This window comes from Thunnus maccoyii, chromosome 5 (genome assembly GCF_910596095.1).
Source record: "Thunnus maccoyii chromosome 5, fThuMac1.1, whole genome shotgun sequence".
Taxonomy (NCBI): Eukaryota; Metazoa; Chordata; class Actinopteri; order Scombriformes; family Scombridae; genus Thunnus; species Thunnus maccoyii.
The window spans coordinates 26,163,699-26,187,255 of record NC_056537.1 but is presented as its reverse complement, the minus strand read 5'-3'; the positions used below and the strand labels follow the sequence as shown (position 1 = coordinate 26,187,255).

General features: G+C 40.4%; 1 protein-coding gene across 3 annotated transcripts in view; it reads left to right on the top strand.

Moving 5' to 3' along the window:
* Positions 1 to 23,557, top strand: part of si:dkey-246g23.2 (solute carrier family 66 member 2) — a 55,796-nt gene that overhangs the window by 10,143 nt on the left and 22,096 nt on the right. For all 3 annotated transcript variants that reach the window (XM_042412824.1, XM_042412827.1, XM_042412825.1), the window contains exon 4: positions 21,377 to 21,593. In XM_042412824.1, the coding sequence (XP_042268758.1) occupies positions 21,377 to 21,593 (217 nt within the window). The remainder of the gene's footprint in view (positions 1 to 21,376; positions 21,594 to 23,557) is intronic.

Here is a 23,557-nt window from a genome sequence, read left to right as displayed (position 1 = left end):
TGTGTATGAGTTTCCTCTCCTAGGCCAGAATGGTGAGAGTACTTATAAGTATGTATATATATATATGTGCATATGTGTGTTGCATTTGTTTCTGACTTTGACCCAATATAGTGTCACAGTAACGAAATCACTGAGTGGTGCAGTGCAGTATATGATGACTCTGCCACTCACTCTTATCTGCAACACTCAGGCAGCACTGCAAATCAGAATGAATCACAAGCAACAAACACAAGCACACACACACACACACACACACACACACACACACACACACACACACACACATACACGTGGACACAAAGACAGACACTATGCAACCCAACCAAATTGCATTTACATGTCCTACAACACAAAGAAAAGTGTTCTGCTTACTTTCAACTTGAAGTGTGTTTAATTAAACCCCTGATAACAGAAGAGTTTAATTAACAAGTCAAATGAAGTCAGGTAGGTGAAAGGTGGTTTATTAACAGTTGAGCTTATTGGATTACTTGAGCAGAATATTTAAAGAATGGAAGTATATAACATGCCTTTGCTTTGAGGGAGTATTTGTGGAGATAATTTTTTTCTTGTAAGTTGTTTTTTTTTCTAGCAAAATGTGAAAGCATTTTCTTCAACAAAAGATAAGTTTTGTAATTACCTTCAGAAGTATAGCTCCTTTTACACAGCCTGTTCAAGGCGGGAATGTTGCACTGTTATTCCGCTTCACCATTCTGTATAAAATGTATGAACACGGAATTGGGGGCCATTGTTGTTACACCATTAAGCTGGCAGTGGAGGTAGTCGCATTGCCGGATTGACGTCTGTGTAAAAGGGACAGCCAGCATGGCAGGACCAGTCACACTAGATGCCCACGCTGTCGTGTTACACGTCACACCTCTGATTCCGCAATTCTGGCATGCTATCTAAAATCACATGCGGGGGCGGCATTATGCTGGCTTTGTTTGCTTCATTGTAAAAAAGCAAAGCCAGTCTAAGGACGGGTCGTCTTCTTGGCAGTATTGCAGGATCTCTGTATAAAAGGGGGTATTGTTTTTTCTGGTTTGTCTCTGAAATGTAAGAGTTGTTAGGAGTGGTGGCATGTTGGTTAAAAGAAGAAGATGGAGGAGTGACTCCCTTTTTCTGATGGCTAAAGCAACATGTCGCTCTCATGTCCTGACATGAATTATTCATACATGAGTAAAGCAGATATTCTCCAGACTAGGTGTTCATTGCCCAAATATACTTTTCTTGTTTTAGGACACAATTTAATGAAGAAACCTCTTGTGAAACATTTCACAATCAAGTGTGAATCTGAATGTTCGCTTAATTGACCCACCTGGTCCAGAAAAGGTCACATCAGAATGGAACAGAATGGAAACTCGGTTCTCTGATGGAAAACTTAATATTGAGCAAATTTCTCAGTCCCTCTCTGAGGGTCTGCCCCGATACCTTGTAGTTATTTATGGATATGGGTTAGTAATTCATGAACTTGTCTTTGACCCCGCTGAACTGGTTGTGTCAGTGAGGACAGTGTGTCGCCTCATTAGACCAACACTTGAGAGAAGACCTGACAAACAGACATCATCTATCACCATCCATCTCCGCCAGATAACCTGACAGGTGTGTGTGAATGTGTGTGTGTTTGAAGAGACAGGGTGTCAGGATATGTGTACCCATCTGTTATGTGTGTGTACTATAACTGAGTATGTGTGAGTGTGTGTGAGAGTCTCAGGACATGTTGCACATCTGTTTTAGTGGTTAAGTAGATTGTGTGTGTGTGTGTGTGTGTGTGTGTGTGTGTGTGTGTGTGTGTGTGTGTGTGTGTGTGTGTGTGTGTGTGTGCGTGTGTGTGTGTGTGTGTGTGTGTGTGTGTCTAACATGTCGATAAAGACTATCAGGCCAGCCAAATGCCTGCTAACTGAACATGAAGTCAATACCTTCAGAGCACCCATTAAGTCGACGAAAGACCAGGCTCATCTTGTGGTAAATATTTGGTTATATCAATATCAACCCACAGTATACTGTTCAACCTATATGGTTGATGTTGATATATATCACTACATGTTTAAATAATGCAGCTATAGCATTTTAAAAGTACCCTGAATATGACTAAAGCCTCAAAAACTAGAAGGCTCAGTATCATTTCAACATGGAAGCATGTAATCGGGAATCAATATCAAATATCAGGGAGGTAGCACGTGCTGGGATGCACCACATTATGTCATTATGGGCAGCCGAGTGGGAAAAACTGTTCACATCAGCCTCTGAGTTGTTATTCCAAGATATCAGGGATTTCTGACAGCTATATCTCCCATCTGGCAGGAAGAACTACAGATATTTCAGTAAACCTCTGGAAACATGGCTGCAAAGCTAACATCATGAGCAGTTACAACTAAATAAATTCCAGTGTTGACACTAATAGAATCAATTCAGCGAATTAAAACAGGAGCCATATCCGCTGTCACTTGTTAACTAACAGCTACAAATACCTCACACAGCAAACATAGCTAATTTAGACTATTTATCCGGAGTGACTACAAGGCTAGCAGTTGGGGGTAAAGGGTGAACAAAGTCAGAATAACAGCAGATTTCTCAGTTTTTCCCATTGAGTGCACAATTATTCCAGATTCCTTTAAAACATTTCATCAAAGCAGACACTTTGACTTGTCATACAGAGCCAGTCAAAAGTTTCGACACACTTTTTCATTCAAGGGAAGGTGTGTCCAATCTTTTGATTGGTACTGTAGTAGGAAAAGCACATGTGTTATTAATAATGTTAACGATGGCTCTGTTCTAGTCAAGTGTCATGGTAAGCTGTGACGGTGAGACATCATACACAATACCAGGCCACTGAAACAGAAGCAGCTAAATGGAATTCAGCCATTGTTATTTTGATCATTTTAATCTGTGCTTTTTTTACCGTTACTTGCCAGCTGCTTTCCTTGGCTCCTGGACCCTGCGCTGTCTAGGACTTTCGGAGCTTCTTCTTCAAAGAATAAACAGATTTTCTGCTCCAACTGGAATCATAAGCTGCAAGTCTTGGCTTTAAACCGTTTCCAATGTAAACCAATGTTTGACATCACATCTCACTACATTTATTTTTATATATGGTTTTTGGTTACATGTCATAATGTCTTCTGTAAAAAAAAAGAGTATTGTTTCTCATAAGGGGTAACAGATCACACATATGAGGTGATGATTGATTGTTTTGGTTGAGCTCCAGTATAACTATTGTCAAAGTAATATTAATTAATTCATTAAAGCACATCGGACTTTGTTTGTCTAAATGACACACACATAATGACACATATGAGCCTGTACTTTTATATGCTCTATGTGTTCGCTGGGATGGCACCTTTGTAAGCGATGGAAGAAATTAGTTTCCTGCCCTGGTTTACCCTGCCTGAAAGCATAATTAGCAGCACATATTTTTCTAAGCCTTTGTACTTTTGCATAACCACACCACCTCCATATCATTAACATTGTTTGACCTTCTTTGTCAGCACTTTTCACACAAGTAGGGAGGGTAAATTGAATTCCCTGTAGCTTCGTTGTCTTTGTATCTTCTAAGTCAGTGGCTGTTTTGTTTTTGCAAGCTGCTGGTACACTGTGCAACTGCAGCCTGCATGACTGGTTTGATTATTATAACCACACACCAAAAATTGTATTAAATACAAATTGTATAAAATACAAATTCACTGTGTTACCCCTATGGAGAAAATTAAGATTGTATTGTTTTTTCCATGTCAGGGCAGTGGTAGTGGCTTGTGGCAGCCTGCAGAAGGTCAACAATGATCTTTTCTGCCACCATATGAATAGTGGCAGAAAAGATCATGGACGCACACAAGGGTCTTATTCTCATTGAGTGCCTTTAGATATACATGTTAGACAGCGCTCTCTACTGCCATCATCAAAACACCAAATGAGGGAATTTCCTTTTTTAAGAATGGCGTTCATCCCTCCAGTAGAATTCACAGACTTGTAGAATCAGTGCCAGGGTACACTGTTCTGGTGGCCCAACACCTTACTAAGACACTTTATGTTGGTTCTTCCTTTAATTTGTCACCCATCTGCATAAATGAAATGTCTTTTTCTCTTCCTCTCATTACCCCATTTTACCTCCAGTGAGGAAAGTAACCAGACATCTGTTAGTTTTAGAGGTTTGCAGCTTTTCTGTCAGGCCAGCTGTTCAAACTGAAGAGAATCATACCACAAAGACAAATGATGATTCCAATGCATTAAGTACTGTAGTTTACAACAAAAGTGCTGAGTATGGACAAGCTGTACCTCTTCTAGATTGTAGACATTCTCCTTTTTAGATGTTTGCAAAGCTTCAGTGTAAGTTGCAACATACTGTATGCTATCACAGATGAATTACTGTAAAATTCTCCTACATTGCTACAGAGATGCATAAAGGGTGAGCTGAATAGTCCAGTGCCTCATATGATCCTTGGTGGGCTAATGCACATTAGTCCTTGACTCCACAATGTCAAGGAGGCGGCGTGATAAACACTGATCCCTGTGAGGTTTAAGCTAATTATTCCCCCATTGAGTTGAACTGAAATGAGCTCGGCCTCAGCCATTTCCCCTTCACTCTCTCACAGCTTTGTTGCTCAGCGTGTTGTGCTCTGATCACACCCCATTAGAGGGAATGTAGAGTCAAACTTTAAAACCCTCTGGCTCACTCATTAAAAGAGAACTCTTTATGTCTCACACTCTGTCTCTTCCACACAGACATAAGGACACACATACCCTCCCTCAAAGGAAATAGCCACACTGAAGTGATTTATCACTTTTTTTAATGTTATTTTTTTATTTCAGTAAATAACTGGCTACATATACATGCCGTTACATAAGGCACTTCTTTATCTAGACCTGAATCCACAGTTTATTTCTCATAGTTCCTCCCTATGTCATGTCTTGTAAATTTATTCCACCATCCAGCCTGTCAGGGATTATAGTAGCATGATGAAGTCTACTTGTGTCAGGCAAGCCTCCTGGCAAGTTAATGACCCACCCACAAGTTTGAGAGACAACTCAAACTAGCTGCGAAATAAAAACATTTTGTCACACAGAAAGTTTTTTAACCATAAACTAAAAAATCTGGGATGATTAATTTTGTAGGAGTGCAGGAACTGAACTTGCAGCTGTGTGTACAGTAGAGTATGTAGCAGGATGCCTGCTTTTCCAGTGTCCTAATTGGAGAGGTGATGCTATGCCCCGGGCACTGCATCATCCATGAGACACTAAACTTGTGCAGACTCCTCTGACTTGTCTCCAACATGTCACACTGTGCTTGCTGAGAACAGCAGTGCCTGCAGGACTGCCCTCAAACCCAAACACACACACACACACACACACACACACACACACAAACCACACATCTCTATAGTCAAACAATCGCAAAGTTTTAAAACTGGCTACATAACTGATTGACCAGAATATCAGAAAAGAGTAAGAGTGTACTAGAGTGTGTCTCTCTTGCAGGCGGTCTAGAGTTAGTCATGTTGTAACTTTCCCTCTGGTGCTCCCACTGTTTCTGTAGATCAAATAGATCCACCAAAGCAAGGCATCCAACAAGCAGCTCGGTTAATTATCAGAATAACAATTAGGGCAAGAGATGTAAACAACATTTGCTGCATGATAACACATAATCAATACATCCAATGTTGTATCGCCACAACAAAGTTTGCAGCAACTAGAAGTTGTGTAAGTAGCATATGTAGGCTGTGACCAACAGGGTCAAACTGAAGTGGACTATGAGCAAGTTTTAATCATCACTGCTGTTAGATTGATTCTGACTGAGTCAATTTCACATGAGTCATTTAAGACAGGGTGCCATATTTTTCTGGACACCCCACAGTGCTTCCATCATTATTTGTTCATATTGGAAGCAAAAGAAATGAAAGTTTGCAAACCCTGCTGTTATTCTACAGGGTTAAATCACAGAGAAATAATTCAGTTGGACGTAATGATTTTATTTAAGTTTAGAGTAATGTATTGAGCCCTTAAACAAACTGCAAACTAATAGTCCACTCTGAAAGCCAAGGTTTACCACTGCTTTCTACTAGGTCAGATCTAGTGATATTTCCGTAACAATTCCAACACAGCACACGTCTGAATTGAATACCATCAGATTAACAAAGGCTGCAGCAGCACAAGGTGTACAGAAAGTCAATTAAATGCACATCCTGTTCCCCTCAATAAGATTAATGTAAAAACATTCTGATGTAAGTATCATCTATGTGGAGTTCAACTTGAATCAGTCTCATCAACTCTTACAGGAAACATTTCTCTGCCTCTTACTGTAAGATATTCCTCAGAGAAGCAGTTATCACAGCATCCGACCCTTTCTCCTTCTACTCCTCCCTCCCTTATTCTGTTTGTCATTCTTAAACTTGATTCATCTTCTCCTGCTACTCTGTCTCTTCTTCTTTTACACAGTTAAACCCCTCCACCTCCTCCCCCAACTCTATAAATCTTTCTCTATATCTCATTTCTTCTCTCTATACTGTAACAAGAAATGGACACTGATGCAACCACACAGCAACAACATAGCACACTCACTGATACTCAGATCCTATTCCCATCTCAATCATCATGGTATAAAGACGAGGACTGAAAGCCAGAGCTTCGTCAAGTTGAAAAAGGAACAGGTACATCATTTGTGAGAAGATGTGTCCAGACAGGTCTGGGACAAGTGGTGAGGTCCTGATGATCCATCAGATTCTGAAGTGACTCATAAAGGTGTTTATGAATAGGCTCTGTGCCTGTTATCTGTTTGTGTGTGTAAGAGACAGATTTTATTATGGGGTGTATCTTTATTGTCATATCTTGGGCTAAAATAATATTGTTTAGATTTTCAACTAATTTATAAAATTATACATAAAGCTGGGTCCTTCTGTGGTTCTCTGTCAGAGCTAGATTAAAGTCTATGTTGCTCCTCAGTAGATAAAAGTACCAAACAGTGTACACATATACCTTTATTCCAACTTTTGGATGATGTAGAGCATTATTATCGTTGTTGTTTTGGTTTTTAAGTTGGAAAAATGGACACTTATTTTCTTTTCATAGTCGGGCAACAAACAAAAAAATGAATAATTGCCTTGGACTAAACTTCTAACACTGAAAATCAGAGAAACAAATTGTACTTTAATCTTTGATTTACTGTGTGTTGTTTGAACTTAAAAGAGGCAGAATGTGGGATCTACATGAAAGTCTATAGCCAGAACAAGCAAATAAAGCAGCAGCAGAATATACAGTACGCGTTCAACAGATTGACAGGCAGTTGCTTCTACTTACTGCTGGTCAAAGTTAACAACACACAAATTTGCCTTCATTTCACAGATTCAAATTGACAGCTAAATGTATTGAAAATAAACCCAGTCTGATCTAATCAGCATTTTGATTTGGCAGCCATTATGTTTGGCAGTCATTGTTTCTATTTCTCTCTACTGTTTAGACATGGTAAAATAAAAATAAAAAATGTAACATTGCAATGCTGAATGACACAAAGAAACACTGGTGGTACCCACTCAGTGACTCATATTTCTCAAAACCAACACATGCCATAGGGAACAAATAGCAATATTTTCATTTTTCTAGTTAGATTTTTTATTTATTTTTATTTATTTCTGTTACTCATTCTTTGTAGTTTGCCACAAATGGTAAAATACTGTATTTATACATGTTAGCCCCTGTCTAGCATGTCTACTACCCTGTATTATAGTTGAATAAAAAGCTACAGGTGGAGGCAGTCCCAATAAACTGCAATGGACATTATCTTTGGGTGGTAAACACTCACACGTACGTACATCCTGGGAGAAGGGAACAAAGGAAAGTAGCCAATTACATGCTGAGGAAGGTCAATGGGCATTCCATCTAAATAATGACTTTTAATGAGGCACTGCCTTGCTAATTACTGTGGCCTCGGACTGGGTGATGAGATAATTGTACCCTGAGGAAGAAGAGTAGAAGTGTTTGTGGCTGTATATGCCACTTGTGTTTGTGTGTGTGAAATCTGTCTTGCATAAAAATAATAAATTCTTAAGATTCTTGTGATCACATTTTCAGTTATTGCATCACCTTCTGTATTTTCTATGCATTTCTCAAGCAGAAAACTAAGCTGATGTTGCTTTGTGCATGTAAAGTGGCAGTGATGTGTAAGTTATGAAAATATTGGTGGTTTTGTACTGTGTACAGTTTCCCAGTCCCAGTGAAATGGAAATTAGAGTGTCCTTAGCTTCTGTACTGTGACATATTTCCAAGTGAAACAGAATATTTGAGCAGTATGCAGTTACAAGGGGAATTTAAATCAAATCCTTTGCATTTGATTGGACTACTAAAAAGTGGGCAGGGCTTAGTTAAGTGCCGTACAGAGCTACATATGACTGTTGGCTCCACACACCTCCCTCACCTGCTGTTAGATCAGGGGGAGGACGAGGGAGAGATGAATGAATCAGACCTCAGCCACATTGTTCTGGAAATGAAAATAAAGTTTTTGCCAACTGATATCCGAACACGCATCTCTTCCTATCTCTCTCCATATCGCTCTGTTAGATACGGATATCTGGCATAAGATCACACTATAATTAAAAGCTGCTTCTGACTATTCCCTTATATCCCACAACATGCTGTGAGGGAAATAGCAGCTCTAATCTTGCGTGTAAGAATTTATCGCATGTTTTTACCAGTTATATATTCTGTCTAAGAGCTCAGTTGGAGCACTATGACTAAGCAGGAGATGCAGAGGATTGTACAAAGATTTACAACATATACTGCACTTAACCAAGTTCTTAAATTTGCAAGCAAGTGGGTTCCCTTAAGTTTATACATATGTAATTTATACAAATTCAAATGTGACCAAACGAAACGTTGTCCTTGTTGTTTTTCTGCTGTCATCTGCAGCTGTTTAATCTCATATTGTCTCATGTATTTCACTCTACTTTCCATGAAAGTGTGGTGCTTTCTCATCTCAACTGTCAGAATATATCTATGAACACACTAGCATAGAGCATAGAGCCTGCATGGTACATGTTAGGGGGATGAGTGGGGAGCATCTGAGGGATGTGATTGAAGGGAGCAATATGGTTTATGAACACTGCCCATTATGTACGCTAGCATGTGTTCCTTTCTATCCATAACATTAGTAAATGTCAACATGTGCCCTAATGTGCCCATTAATTACATAATGTTATTTACACAAGCTCGGGGCTATCATTACTTTATACTGTGTCTAATAAACTGCAATCATTCATTGAATTTCATGTATTCAGGCTATACTCAGTTGTATGGCTGGGTTGAAAGTTCAATAGAATTGTTAGTGTACAAACCCCACACAACAGATTTATGTTAAATGTGAACCCCTCTTTCAGCAAAAGCCTAGACTTCACACACAGACATGCCAAATCACAAACAATCATCTCTGCCATGAAAGTCATGTTGTTTGATCGGGAAGGCTTTATCGGCACACACTGTTGTTGTGCAGCTAATAATAGTCCTGCATCTAACACTGCTCCCCCCTGATTTTGTTTTCCAGTCACATTATCTTTGATTTACACCTGCTTATCTCTATAGGAAGAAAGCCTCTCATTGATAATGTGTCTGCCCCACTAGACCCTAATAAATAGTTTGGACCCGTCTAGTCCACCGAGCTGTTGGATGCTTATCTGGACCTCCTGACTCTTCCATCTGGTCAACAGCTGATTATTATCAGACCATCACCTTCACACAGCCAGGATTAACTTTGACTGTGAGTGTGTGGGTTTGTCTAAAACATAAAGGAAGCAGGGAGAAAAAGAGAAGAGTCCATCTACACACCCTTGTGTATATGTACATCATTATATACATCATATATAATGAAGCATAAACCAAACAGCATCCAGTTAATCCATGGAATCTGCAGTACCAAAAATCATCCTTTATTCATCCTTTACTCGCCTTAATTTATACCCACATCACTGACATGTGAGAGAGAGAGAGAATATATGAGAGAGATAGAACAGGTCAAGACAGAATGAGAGAGAGACTAAGGGTAGTTAATTTGATCTCCTTGTCTTCTGTCTCCGTCATGCTCTCCCAGCGTGTGTTAAGAAGGGTGGAGCGCTCCAGTGACGCTTCAGCTCTTCAGTTCCACCCTCTCCTTTCATCAACTCCTTCATCCTCAGGACCAAGGTCACTGCAGCACAGCGCTTTTGGCTTCACCAGTTATCACACTTAAGACACACAGCTCCATGGTCCACTACACCAGCACTTTCCGACAATTCAGCCCTTCAGAACCCTTTAATGTCTGCTATAATCAGAGCGGCAAAAAACGTGTTTTTACTTTATGAGAATGACAGTTGGCAGCCAGGCTGTGTTTAACAAGCTCATAACTGACTAGCATCACTCCTCTGTGTATACATGGATGTACATGTACATGATGGCTCATTTAATGCAAAATGCTGCCACACATGAGCAGTGCTTGAACATTTGGAATATGAGACAAAGCAGGTGTGGCTGAACATTTAGATCTATACATATGTATGTTGTAAGTACCAGGACATGACAGCTGAGCACTTCATTGTCTTGCTGCATTGTCCTAAAAATGGGGGATTATCTATAAAAATGTTAAACCAGTATGCACATGAACACTCTTAAAACTGGATGCCAGATCTTCAATCTCATAGTTCTTGTTTTATCTGTAATCCAACGTGCTGGAGTAGAGTGAGAACAATACATAATGTGTTATTGTTCATATAGGGCTGCATTGTGCTTAGTTACAAATATGGGCGTAAGCGCAGCCTGAAAAGACGGACTTTCCTTCTCACTGTCAGCTCAGTGTCAGTGCAGCGGCTGTAATGTTCTGCTATCAAGCAGGCATTCACAACCCGAGCTCAGTGTAGTCTGACAGCATGAGCTGCCAAAGCTGGTTGAAAGTGCTTGTTCACAAAGAGAGAGAGAAAATAAAAGTGAGGCCAGGGATGTTTTGCCTCATCTGAATCTCCTGCCGGTACTGCAGCCATTACCCCACTGCTGCTGAAAATGAGTCATGACGGGGGTGAGGCTACTAACAACTGACAGTCAAATCAGCTCTCAGACTCTTTACATTTTCTCACATCAAAATGTATGAAGAAAAATTGGTTAAAACTTTTTTTTGTGATCTACTATGATTATGTGTCTGTTATGCCATTGATGCAGGAAATAGAAATAGACCAGTGTTTGGGATTTGTAGATAACAGCACCCATAATAAGAACACATATCTGCTTACGCATCACGCCAGATAACCTTTGAAAATCACATGAAACAGAAGAACAGCTCTTTCTTCTTCAAACTTTTATTTTGCTGTCGACAGCAAATCCTAAACAAGCAACAAACCTCAAAGAGAATGCTGAAGTTTTTTAAGGCCAAAACCACCTGCAGACACACCCGATCCTGTGTGATCTCAGAAAGATTTAGGACATTTACGGATTTAGTTGGCATGCAAGGCAAGATATACAGACTTATACAGCTGCTATCAGGACAAGTGAAGGACGATGCCAGTGAAGGGCTTTTTTTAAATCTCTGATTCTCTCTGCTAAATGGAAGTTGCAGTGCTGGATAGATGCAGGAGAAGACAAGCACAGGGAGAGGGGGGAGGTGCTGTGACTGAGAGGTAGAGCGGAAAGAGAGTTGTAAGGAGGTTAGAAAGAGGGAATGCAGTGAAAAAAGCGGGAGAGAGTCGAGGTCCTCACAGAGCCCCTCGATTTTTAGTAACTGGGACCAGGCCCCGAGTTGGGTCCAAATTATATTCATTCCAATCGGGTTTAGGAGGGTCCTGTTGTATTGCTGCAAGTCCTGGGTCTTGTGTATATGTCTGATACCTAAGCTTATCCAAACCTATGCAGAGCAGCACCTTGAGCTACATGCTAACATCAACATGCTAACATGCTCAGTGTGACAATGCTAACATGTTGATATTTAGCAGATTTAATTTTTACCATGTTCACCATTATAGTTTAACATGTTAGCATTGTAACGTTTGCTAATTACCACTAAACTAAACTACAGTGATGCTGATGGGAATGTCCTTAGTTTTGCAAGTATTCATTTATAAACCAAAGTATCAGACAAATAGAAGTTTTTACCTGATCATCAAAGTGATAATCAATCCTCATTGGGGCATGAATGTGTGTCCAAAATTTCAAGGCAACCCACCCAATAGTTGTTTAGACACTTCACTCAAAACTACAAATGCGAACCTCACGTTGGTGCTAGAGGAAAAGTTAGTGGATCAGTAAAAGTCGGAGTAAGATTTATCTTCTGGGAACCATGAATATCTACCAAATTTTGTGCCGATCCATACAGTAGATGTTGAGATATTTCACAGGATGAGAGAAAACTTTGGCTTGCTGCTGGTGGTAGAGGAAAAGCAAGGGGATAAGTAAAGTCAGTAGGATTCATCCTCTGGGGACATTTCATGGCAATCCGTCCAATAGCTGTGTCTTTACCATTGTTTTGGACTGACCAACAGTTTGACAGACCACCACTGTCATTCATAGATGGCAAAAAATCTATTGTGATGACATTTAAGTAAGCCTAAAAATGGGTAATATGGTTGAAATCACCATGATATTAATGTAAGAATGTTTTTTTTCTAATAGCATTATACTGTATATATCATGCTTTAGCAAATGTTTGCACACATAAAATTATATATATATGTATATAAAATAATAACATCTAAGACAATGAGCTGTCATCCCCTGTTATTAATCACATCAGACAGAACTTTTCACACACAGCCAAAACCCTTAACAACTTATTTAGTGATTTTTTAAATTATAATTAGCAGAATAACAAGAGAATAACATGAAATGATCCAATAATCACAATGTGATTCTACTGAGTTTATAACCCACCCTTACATGAGCCCATGAAACGACACCCACTCAAATTTCAACACAAACGCAAACACTTATGTACATACATACAGCCTGGTCATGACAGAAAGCTGGTCAGTGTACCTGGCTGAATGGGAGTCTTTTTTGGGGCTGTGGAGTACATGAGGCAGACTAACTCACTCTCATTTATCTCAGAGCTGCAGGCGGCAGCCAATGACTTTTAGGGACAGAAGCACTAGAGCGGGAATGAATGTTAAAAGGTAGATTGGGTAGTGGTGGTGGTGGTGGGGGTGGATGTGGGGGTTAGACAGTATGTCTGTCAATGGATGTGAAGCTGGAAAAATGTTGTTAGGTGCAGAGATGTCATGTGCTGACTATACTGACTGACATATGGTATTCTGTTAGTATATACACAAAACCAGCACAGGAGTAGGCCATCAATCTTCGTCTCCACCATCAAACGTTTGTACCTCGCTCTCTCTCCTCTCTTTTTCTCTGTCTGTCTCTATCTATCCATTAACAAAAGTACAGCACAGAAGTGTCTCCTTTCACATTATATAATGTGTAGGTTGTTCAGTCCCTGTCAGTGAAGGAGTGTATACTCTGACTTTGATATTGAGCGCTTTAGTGTCCTGGGGTTATTCCTTTATGAAACGGGTATGGAATCCATTAGTACATAACAGAGGTCAAGCGGTCACCGAATTGTTGTTTCGGGTTGTTAATGCCAAAAGAGCTCATTAGTTAAGCCTTGTCAGGGTCAAGAGGCTCAAGAGAACACACACATACACTCAGTGAGGAAGCAATCAGTGGTGAAAAAACACAGTCATGGTTCACTAGCAAGGTCAAAGCAGCCTGCTTTCAGAAGTGCTATTGCAGCAGAAACTAGGAGGAAAAAGTGATGAAAGATTATTTGCTGCGAGCCAATCACACCATTGATAAAATATTTTTTTTATGATTTCATCTTTCTCTCTTCCTTCATTGTTTTTCTAATTAGCTGTCAAAACATGCAGTAAACAAGAGGTAAAGGAATTATCAAGTAATCATATGAGTAAATTATCATATGAGTGAAAAACAATATACTGTGTACATTAAATACCAGCACTTAGTTCATACATGGTAATTACTTTATTGGTAATGACTTTAAGACGGACTCTTGGGAGATTAGCCTTGAGCTAAAAGAGATACAAATAAACAAATAAACAAAAATATATATACATGAAGCAATAAATTGTGAAATTATTGAAGAACTTGTTAAATGTTATCAATAAATCTACATATATATCATATATTAAAAATATGATGAAATGTGATTGTAATGATCCTTATTTTCACAGCAGCAGTAGTAATTCAAACCTACTATACCCCCAGTCTCTTAGGTCTTTTAATAAACTCCAAACTGAATGGAATAATTGGTGCACAAGCAAGTGCAAGTGCAAGTTCAGCAAGTGAAAAATCTAAGCTCACCATGGCCCATGCACCCATGGCCAAGATGTTGCAAACAGTTTGTATATAATAATGCTATATAATTAGGCTTGTGGAAAAAATGGGGTTAGAGCACTGTAAGAGGTGGATCACCCTGTTTTTGTGAGGAACTTCTGTTTTTTTGTTGTTGTTTTATTGGGACATCACATCATATTAGCATCTGAAAGGACCAACAGGTCCAGATTTATATGTGTTCAAGCAGAGACACAGACATACATACAGTTGAACAAAGGAAACAGGAATATAATAAAAATAAAAACCACCCACCCTCACACCCCCCAGTTGGTACGCTTTTAACAGATGAATTTGTGTTTTGTAGCACATGTAGCTAGCAAACATAATTAAACATGTTCAGCATCTGAAAGAATTCAAGTACATGACGCCACTACAGAAACACAGCTGGGTACAAAGTGATGAGAAAGTGCATTTCTAAGCAATGGCAACTGTAGATACTTTATCAAAATATGAGAGGGTAGGTTGCCATGTAATGTAAAATTTCTTAGTCAATCCTCTAAGAGAGAGTTTGATTTTTTTTCCAGTTTAAGGAAGGACATTATATCACACATTCCCCACTCAGGAACTGCGCAGCGAGGAATTGTGGCGACTACTTACTTAGCCAATGTGACATGAATAGCCTATTAGCTGCTAATGCGGAGTGTGGGAGATCTGTTTGTGATGTGGAGGGCGAGGAAGAGCGGGGTCTCACTCGCTGCCTTCCTCTTTTATTAATTTTAACAGCAGGAGTGAAAACTGGATTTATCAAAATGCTGAAACCTTCTGGAAACAACCTGCTGAAACAGGTAGCCACATCATTTGCCTCCAATAGATAGACCACACATAATTTATAATAAGGTTATGCTGTTTATTCTGGCATAATACTGGCTAAAATGTTGGTGACGTTCTTTGTAGACAAACACATAGGTAAACACAATGGGCAATATCGAGGTCAGCAAAAATGATCAAGGTCATGTCCATATATCGTACGATAAGTCGATATATGGACATGATAATGTTGATAATCATGTTATCATGTAAGTTGATACATAATTATTGTGACATGCCTACTCTTAACCCTGTGTAAATTGAATAATTGTGCTAAGGCAAACGTGCTAATGTCACTATTTATTGTACCTTCTAGCTCATAGCACATTCTTGATAGTGCGTGTGAGGAAACCTCTATTTAAAGGACAACAACACCTCACCATTAGACATTCAAACAAGCAACTGTAAACTATTGACTTGTGAATGTATTACTTGGATGTTTCCGCATGAATGACTTTTGTAATACCCAAACTATTATGCAAATGAATAGATATGCATTAAAGATGCAGGCAGACTTTTTTTGTGTTTGTTTTTGTGGATGTGACCAAACAGAGCTTAAGAGAGACCACTGCAGCGCTGTCAGAAACTATAGAACAATGTGGCCCTCTGTTACAGCTTCATTTATATTGTTAAGTCACTGCACATAAAAATAAAGAAAGTACTTGTGACAAATTGGGCAGTGAAGCAACAAATCCAAAACGGGATTAAATATGTAAACTAAAAAGATAATGCAATAGAAACAAATCAAAACTCAGATACATAAGGCAGTGTGCAGCCCATTACAATATGCCCCATTCCCCCGTGGTGCAAGACACACGCAGAGCTACTGGAAATGAAAAGATAATTGAAGTGGACATTGTGATTCCCATGTGTGCACATTTGTGAGTGAGTGTATATGAAGGCATTTTTGTCCAATAGTGTGTGTACGCTGGCAAGATGAGATGAAAAATTTAATTTGTCAGGAAACTGCACAAAAAGGATCACCCTGAACAAATGTAAAGTGACTGACCTGCTTTCCTCAGTGAAAATGACTAAACTAAACTGCATTGTAACAACTCGCACATTTCCGGTGATTTTATTGTTAGCTTTTGGGGCAAATTAAGCCATTAATTAGCTTGTTAAGGCTTTTCTTTGTTAGTTTGACTCCGCTAAATTATGTTTACTTGGAGCTTTTTTTTTTGGTAGCTGAAGAGGCCAAGTAAGTCTTGAGATGTTCGCTTTTTCGTGTGATTGAAGACATACAGCAGCCGTGGACTGAGCTCAGCCAGTGAACATGACTCAAAAGCATACAGCCAAGCAGGTGGGAATTCAGGTAGAAATAACAGTCCTTGTTAACACAAATAACCCCTGTAACGCATGGCTGGACCTGAGCCGAACTGTTCTCCACACAGTGCCGTTGTTGGTTCGGTCTGACTTCGTGCAACATCCACCTCTAAACATTCCGCTCCACCTGGAAGCAGCTAAACAGTATTAGCAGGAGGGAGGCAGAGTGAAATGGAGCAGATGATGTAGAGGGGTAGGGGGATATAAAAAATTCTGTGGCATGTATGAAATCATGAGGAGATTGTTGGTCTTGTCATCACTTTCTTTTTTCAGGTTTGTCTTGACTTGTCAATGTGTGGATTGTTCAGTTTTCTGCTCATAGCTAAGTTTCATAAATTACTAAAATAGAGTATTCTGTAGATTTTGTGATTAGTAGTCTTTGCAAAGTTTGTGAAAAATTGTGGGAAAGTTTTGGAAATTCTCAGTCAGTATTGCTCATATCTGCCTTAATAAATTAACTGAATGTTTTACCAGGGAAGGCAGTTTTGTAATTAAGTTCCTCCACTCCCAAGATAAATATGAAGTGGTATAACGGAGTAAATCCACTGGGAAGGCAAGTCAATTGTGTGTGTTACTGTGTGTGTTACACAAACTTAATGAATGGACATTATTTTAGAAGCTTTTGTATTATCGAGCGAGCTGACAGAGAATGAAGGAAACACAGAGTGCAGCGGACCCTTTCTCGTCTGTCTTTACCTGTTCTGCCGGTGAACCAAGTTAAGTTTCTACTGCCTCCCACAGCACAGAAAGAAGCCCCCTGTCAGAGAGAGAGAGTTCAGAACGGTTCAGTGACTTCCTGTCTGTCCAAATTATTTCATAGCGCCTGTGGTGTCCCTATTAAAACTTGACAAGAGGGTATTAGAGAGTTTTTCTGGTGTGTCTGTCCTGTCGATCCTCTATGGAGCTGTGTTCATGAACTGAAAAAGCTGAAAATGCTCAGCTGGTAGATTCTGCAGGAGGGCTCTTGACCAGAGCTTCTGGATCAGATTAAGATATGGATGAAGTTAGTCCTTTACGTTGTCAGCCACATTCATGGACAAAATGGGCTTTTGCCTGTTTGACATAGCCATAGCAACATGATCTGACAAGTTTGTGTCATATAAGAAGCCGCACGTATCGGCACGTTAGACCAGTCAGTGAGCGGAGCACTGGATAGACAGCCTGTAAGAGATGTCAAACAGCAACTTTCACACATCTTAAAATACACTGAGCAGGCTGAGAGCCAGGACTGACAGTGCTGAGTCAACATATCTCGGAGCTCTCTAGCTGTCAGGTCCTATCCTTGTCTCTGTCTCGGAGTCTCTACTCTCAGCCCCGTACTGCGGTCTCTGCTCGGCCTGATGGGAAATGCCTTGAGTTTAGCCTCCATATATCTACTCGACTGACTCAAGGCTACTCTCCTTCTTCTTCTGACTCACTCACGTGCTCCCTCCATCCTTCCCTCCACCTCTAATCCTCCACTCCCTCCTCTTAGTGGCATGTATGGAACTGTTGTTCAAGTCTAACAGCACTGAAACAGAGAATGCTGCACCTGGTACAAGACCTACTGAGACTCCCACCTGAGCAGATACACACATACACAAATCGATTGACTTACCTTCGCAGAGCAACTTCATACACATATATTGACATCCTCGGGGCCGCTTCCTCAGCCGTTTTAGTAATTGAATTGTTTGATCTTGAATGGGCTTTGTGTAAACAAAGAGTCTGTGTGAAGAAAGAGCGCCTTGCCTCCTCCTGGCACTCCGGAGTCTGCGGGATCTTTGAAGTGTGGCTCTGACCTTGATACACACCAGACAGGGTGCTGTTTGGAAAGGGTTGGCCACCTGGCTGAGGTGACAGGATAGCAGCCACAAAGCAGGTGTGTGTGTGTATGTGTGTGTGTGTGTGTGGTGGGTCAAGGAAAGGAAGCTGGGGATGATGCATTATATGAGAGGAAGACAAAAGAAAAGAGATGACTCCATAAATGATGCATAGCTTTCTCCAACCATGATACTCTTCCGGGCAATTTGATTATGCAGGTAAACATACCAGGCAGTATATGTGAGAGATGAATGAGCAGGGAGAAGAGGAGGGGAAGTAAGTGTGTTGCTGTATATATATGAAAATGGACTGGATTGCTTGGTAAGAGGCCAAGAGAAGAATGTTTTTGGTGTCTGAGAGAGAGGAGAGGGAGAGGTGAGCTGAGTTATGAATCGAGAGATGAAGATGTGAGTAGCTCAGCTGGAGGCTTCATTCACTGAAAAGTTTACAGTAGTCTGAAATAGCATTACTCTCATTCAAAAGGAAATGAAAGAGCTTTTATGTTGCTGATAAAAGGCAGCCTCTAAGCCACTCCCGGCTCTCCAGTTTTCCTCTGCCAGCCGCTAGTAGCTGCAATGACTCAGGTTTGAAGTTGTGTTGGAGCTAAAGTATGCCAGGCTCTCCGTCTGCAGCTCTTCGCCCTCTGTCAGTGTCACAGTTTGTGAGGACAGACATAAGTGACGCCCCGAGAGTCAGTATTTGTCAAGTAGTATGTGTGTGAGAGGGCTGAGAAGCATGCGTGTGGGTTCTGTTATATCTCTCCTCTCCCACCTCGCATGTCTGTTATCAGCTGTGGGCGATGTGTCTTTTGTGGCTCTCGGTAATAAAGCCATTAATCATGTTCGCTGTTTGCCACAAACATGCCATACTGCACCCGCTGCAAGATGTCTCACTCAGTCTGTCCCAGGATGCAACAGCAGATGCAGCTCACTGGAGTGTAATGAGAAACTCCACAGCTTGGTTGTGTGTGTGTTTGAATTTGAAAAGATGCTTATTTAATATTTTGTGTGCCCATGTGTGTACAGTATGTGAGATGATTTAAATAGATAAATCTCCTTTTAGATAGAGAAGCACTTAAAACACTCCTCTTTCAGTGCTGAGAGGAGTTGTGACTGACCACAATGAAAAAGTGGGCTTGAATACTGCTGGTTTAAGTGAGCCTGGTCAGGTTAGACTAACCGATTGTTGCTAACTTCGGGGCTAACCCCCTTCACATTTGCAGCGGTTGTGGAAACAACAGACAAGACTTTTCTTGGTCTTGAGAAGCTACAACATTAATTAACTGACACACTGTAGCCTGTACTGTACATCATCCACTGTCACTTTTCTGCTGCTTGCTCTTCTTGCTCAACCACACATATTACGCACTGCGCTAGAGTTACACTACTCTTATAACAGTACCTTTCACATAGATGTCCTTTGAAGAATGAGGGGAGGGAGGATTCTAGGATTCTGCACTAGTTGATGACTCAAACTCACAATTCCACAATTACGTAGGGTTTTATCATGTGTGAGTGAACATCATTAGTAGCCCATTGATATTAATGATCGTGTGAAATTTTAGCAGCAGCGCTCATAATTCTGCAGCGGTGCACCATTGATATGGAGGAAACCATGACGTACCTGAGCATGAAAGTTAATTCTTGACATTGGCGACATCAAAATCTTAACTGAAGGTCTACACAACAACTTACTGAGATATTTGGACTTTTTGTTGGTAATTTTGCCCCAGAGACCATTACCATATGGGATGCAGCATTTTGTGACATTTTATTGATGAAACTGGTAATCTGACTAAATAATTGACAGGTTAATCAATGAAAAAAATTGCTGCAGCCTTAAAACTGCCACATTCAAGATGATTTTCTTATCATCATTTTTCTTATCTCAATGTGCTGTCTCATTTGCCTCCTATCTATATAGAAATTCAAGGACATCCCCAGACATGCAAATGTACATATTTTTGCACAGCCTGTATAGTCTGAAGTGTGAAAGGTAACAGCAGCACATAGAGAAGCCAGGAGCTTCGCTGTATGCAGTGTCACACTTGAGTCCCCACGCTAACTAATGTGCTCTTATTTAGCCATCAATCCCCCTTAGCTGATGTCAGCTGGTTTTCCACAACTCCATGGTCATACATAAGCAATGAGAGATCGTTGATCATCTCACATTATGGTCCATTGAGTAGATGGTTGATGGTGACAGGAATGTAGATGTAGTAGGTTTAATGTTTCCTTTCATAAGCTTTTCTTGGCAGCTCCTGAACCAGCGTCCCAAGCTGTGAACTCCCTTTATAGCCAATGGAAGAAGCTTTATATCTTTTTTGTAGCTACACTGCTGTGATTATTTAAAGGTTGAAAATTTCAAAAAATTCAAAATCACACTCTGACTGTTTTTCTCAGTCACTGGTGCTGGCCAACTCCTCCATTCAAGATGAGTAGATGTTTTCGAGAATAAACAACAGCTTTGGACAGTGGTGATCTTTGCATTAATCAGTGAGTTTTGGAAGCCACACATGATAAATAGGGTTTTGCTAGTGGAAAGATAGCTTTAAGCCAAAGGTAATAAACTGTCTAAATGTATAGTCTGGCCTCACCAAAGGCCAGGTTATTCCAAAGTAATAGAAATGTAAAAGCTTTCGAGTATCTCATTTATCTTTGTTCCATTCACTTATGCATGTGCACAGTATTGATTTAGGAGTGCTGTCTTTGCAGAATTTCTATGCATCCTTTAATGAAACACTCTCATTCCTGCTCTGTCTTCCTCCCTCCTTTCCCGCAATATCGCTCTTGCCGCTTTCAATCTCTGCCTGTCACTATTGCTCCTCTGTTGCCATCTGCACATACTGTAACCACGTTCTCACACCTCACACACTACACACACACACACTTCCTCATTCTTATTCTGCTCCTTTGTTTGATCATCTCCTCAGGCTCTTATGTCAGTTTTCTTTCCTTTTAATCCTCCCACACTTCTTCCCAAACTTCACGTTCCTTCCTCTCTCCTCATATAACTTAGTCTGACTAAAAACAATACCGATGACAAGTTAGAGTACAAGTTAAATTGTTTCTCTGTTTGTGCTTTATTCTTCTCTCCCCTCGACTAGACTTGGACTTTCGCTACTTCTGGAAGTGGAGTGCATTCGAGGACTACCTGCTCTTCTGTTTTGGCTTCACTGTGCTGTGTGCGGTAGTTACCCTGCTGCTGCTGGACTCTGCTGTCTTTGTGGAGACGCTGGGCTCCCTGGCCGTGATGTTTGAGGCCATGCTGGGCCTCCCGCAGCTACTGCAAAACTTCCACAACCGCTCCACCAAAGGCATGAGGTACAGCACATTCTGAGGTCAAACAAAGTTTTGCAGAAAACTCACCACTTGCACTGTCATCCAGAAACACACTCCCTCAAGATTTAAATATTGCTCACCATCCCACGGTGTGCTCTCATTAACCTTAGTGTCCAGGGAGTGCAAGTAATTTATATTCCCAAGAAATAAATATGCTAATAAGGTAATTTATAATCATTAGAGGCTACACAAAAAATCAGTGAATCAACATTTGGATAAACCAAGAAACCGAGGGCCAGATTTACTAAGACAATGACGTTGTGCAAATTTGCACTGTGGTTTTTATCTACGTCTGTTCAGCACCTGAAGACAGCGTGCACACACAGTCCCACAGTCACACAGTCAGCTTTCAGTCAGCAATCACTAAGCTCTTAAAATAAATTAAAATGTACCGATCTTGATTATAAAACCTTTACTTTGGATGCAGTTCAACACCACCTAAGAAAAACTGTCAGGCCATTACTGAAAATATTACTCATAAAATGATGAGTTTATAATCTTCAGCATGTACGTACATATGAATACATTTCGTGGCAATAAACACTTTCATGTGAAACAAGAAGGATAGGAAGTGATAAAAGACACACATAATATACACAAAACAACACAACAGGTGGAGAGAGAGAGAGAGAAGTTTAGTTGCATCTGTCTGTAGCAATACAGTTTGATGCACACAAACCAATCCATTAATAATTTGTGTTACAGTAATCAGACTGTGTTCATTATTAATAGCCTTTTTTCTTCAATTTTCTTTCTAATGATCAGTTTTTAGTTATATATAAGCCTATATTTAATTTATGTTTCTTTTCCCCACTCCAACCTTCCCTGTGGCTTTTCTAAATCTCATCTGCGCTGTGTTTACACTTGGTCTCCAGAGGTGGGGAATTTTCCCTGCAAAACTAAATTTCCTCAAATTCAGTAGAACATGTGATCAAATTCTGTCAACATAACTCCCTCTATTCTTTGAGTGGTCCTCCATTAAATGCATATGCAGTGAGGAGAGAGGCACACCTTGCAAACACTTGAACAAATGACGTGCAAATTGCGATTCCAGCCTGGTGCAACTGTTTCATAAATGCAGTATGTGTTTGGTGCAGAATGTGTCAGATCTACGTCTGGCAAAAGCCTGATGCTGGGATCAGACTACACAAATTCAGCCCGATGTTGTCTTCGCTGACAAATTTCAAAAATGTTAAAATGAATGTTGGAAAACGACCAAAAGGCCTTGTAGTGTGACAGAATTGAAGAACAGTCGTGTGGCATCAGGGACGTCCCATGACCCCCCGACAAAAAGTCTAGCATGTCAGAATTTTCTCTGGCACACATATGTAAACACCATCACAGAAAGTCAAAGCTGTCCAGCTGCTGTCCGGCCAAGCTGAGCCGCATTTATTGTCACAGACAGTGGAGAGAGCAGCGGCTCATCTCTGTGTCCAAAACCCAATGATTTTTCCCTCCATGAGACCTCCTGTTTACATACAGCAAACCTGGTAGCTAGCGACATTTATGTAATGTTCTTGACATGTTAACACATTGTTACCTCAAGTTGCCTTTGAGGGATGGACAGCCCTTACTGTCCTTTTCGTGACACCCAAGAGTGGGTCCACAATTGTTTTTTCTTTCTTTTCTTTTTCTTTTCGGAACACAAGACTGCCAGTGTCACACATAGCACTTCTGTAGCCATGATTGACAACCTATGATCCCCTGCAAGGTCATGAATGATGATTGGTCGGGATCATACTTGTAGTGTTGCCAGTCTCCTGACCAAGACACGGCAAGGATTTATGGCACTGTGATTGCCTAATCTGACATGGTGATCATTGTAAAAGACAAAAATATTGTGTAGTCTGATCCCGGCATTAGTGAATCAGGCCCTGAGTCTGAACCCAGAGCCCTGAACAGTCATCTAATAGTTATCTATCTGTACACTCACAAGTCAGTCTCTA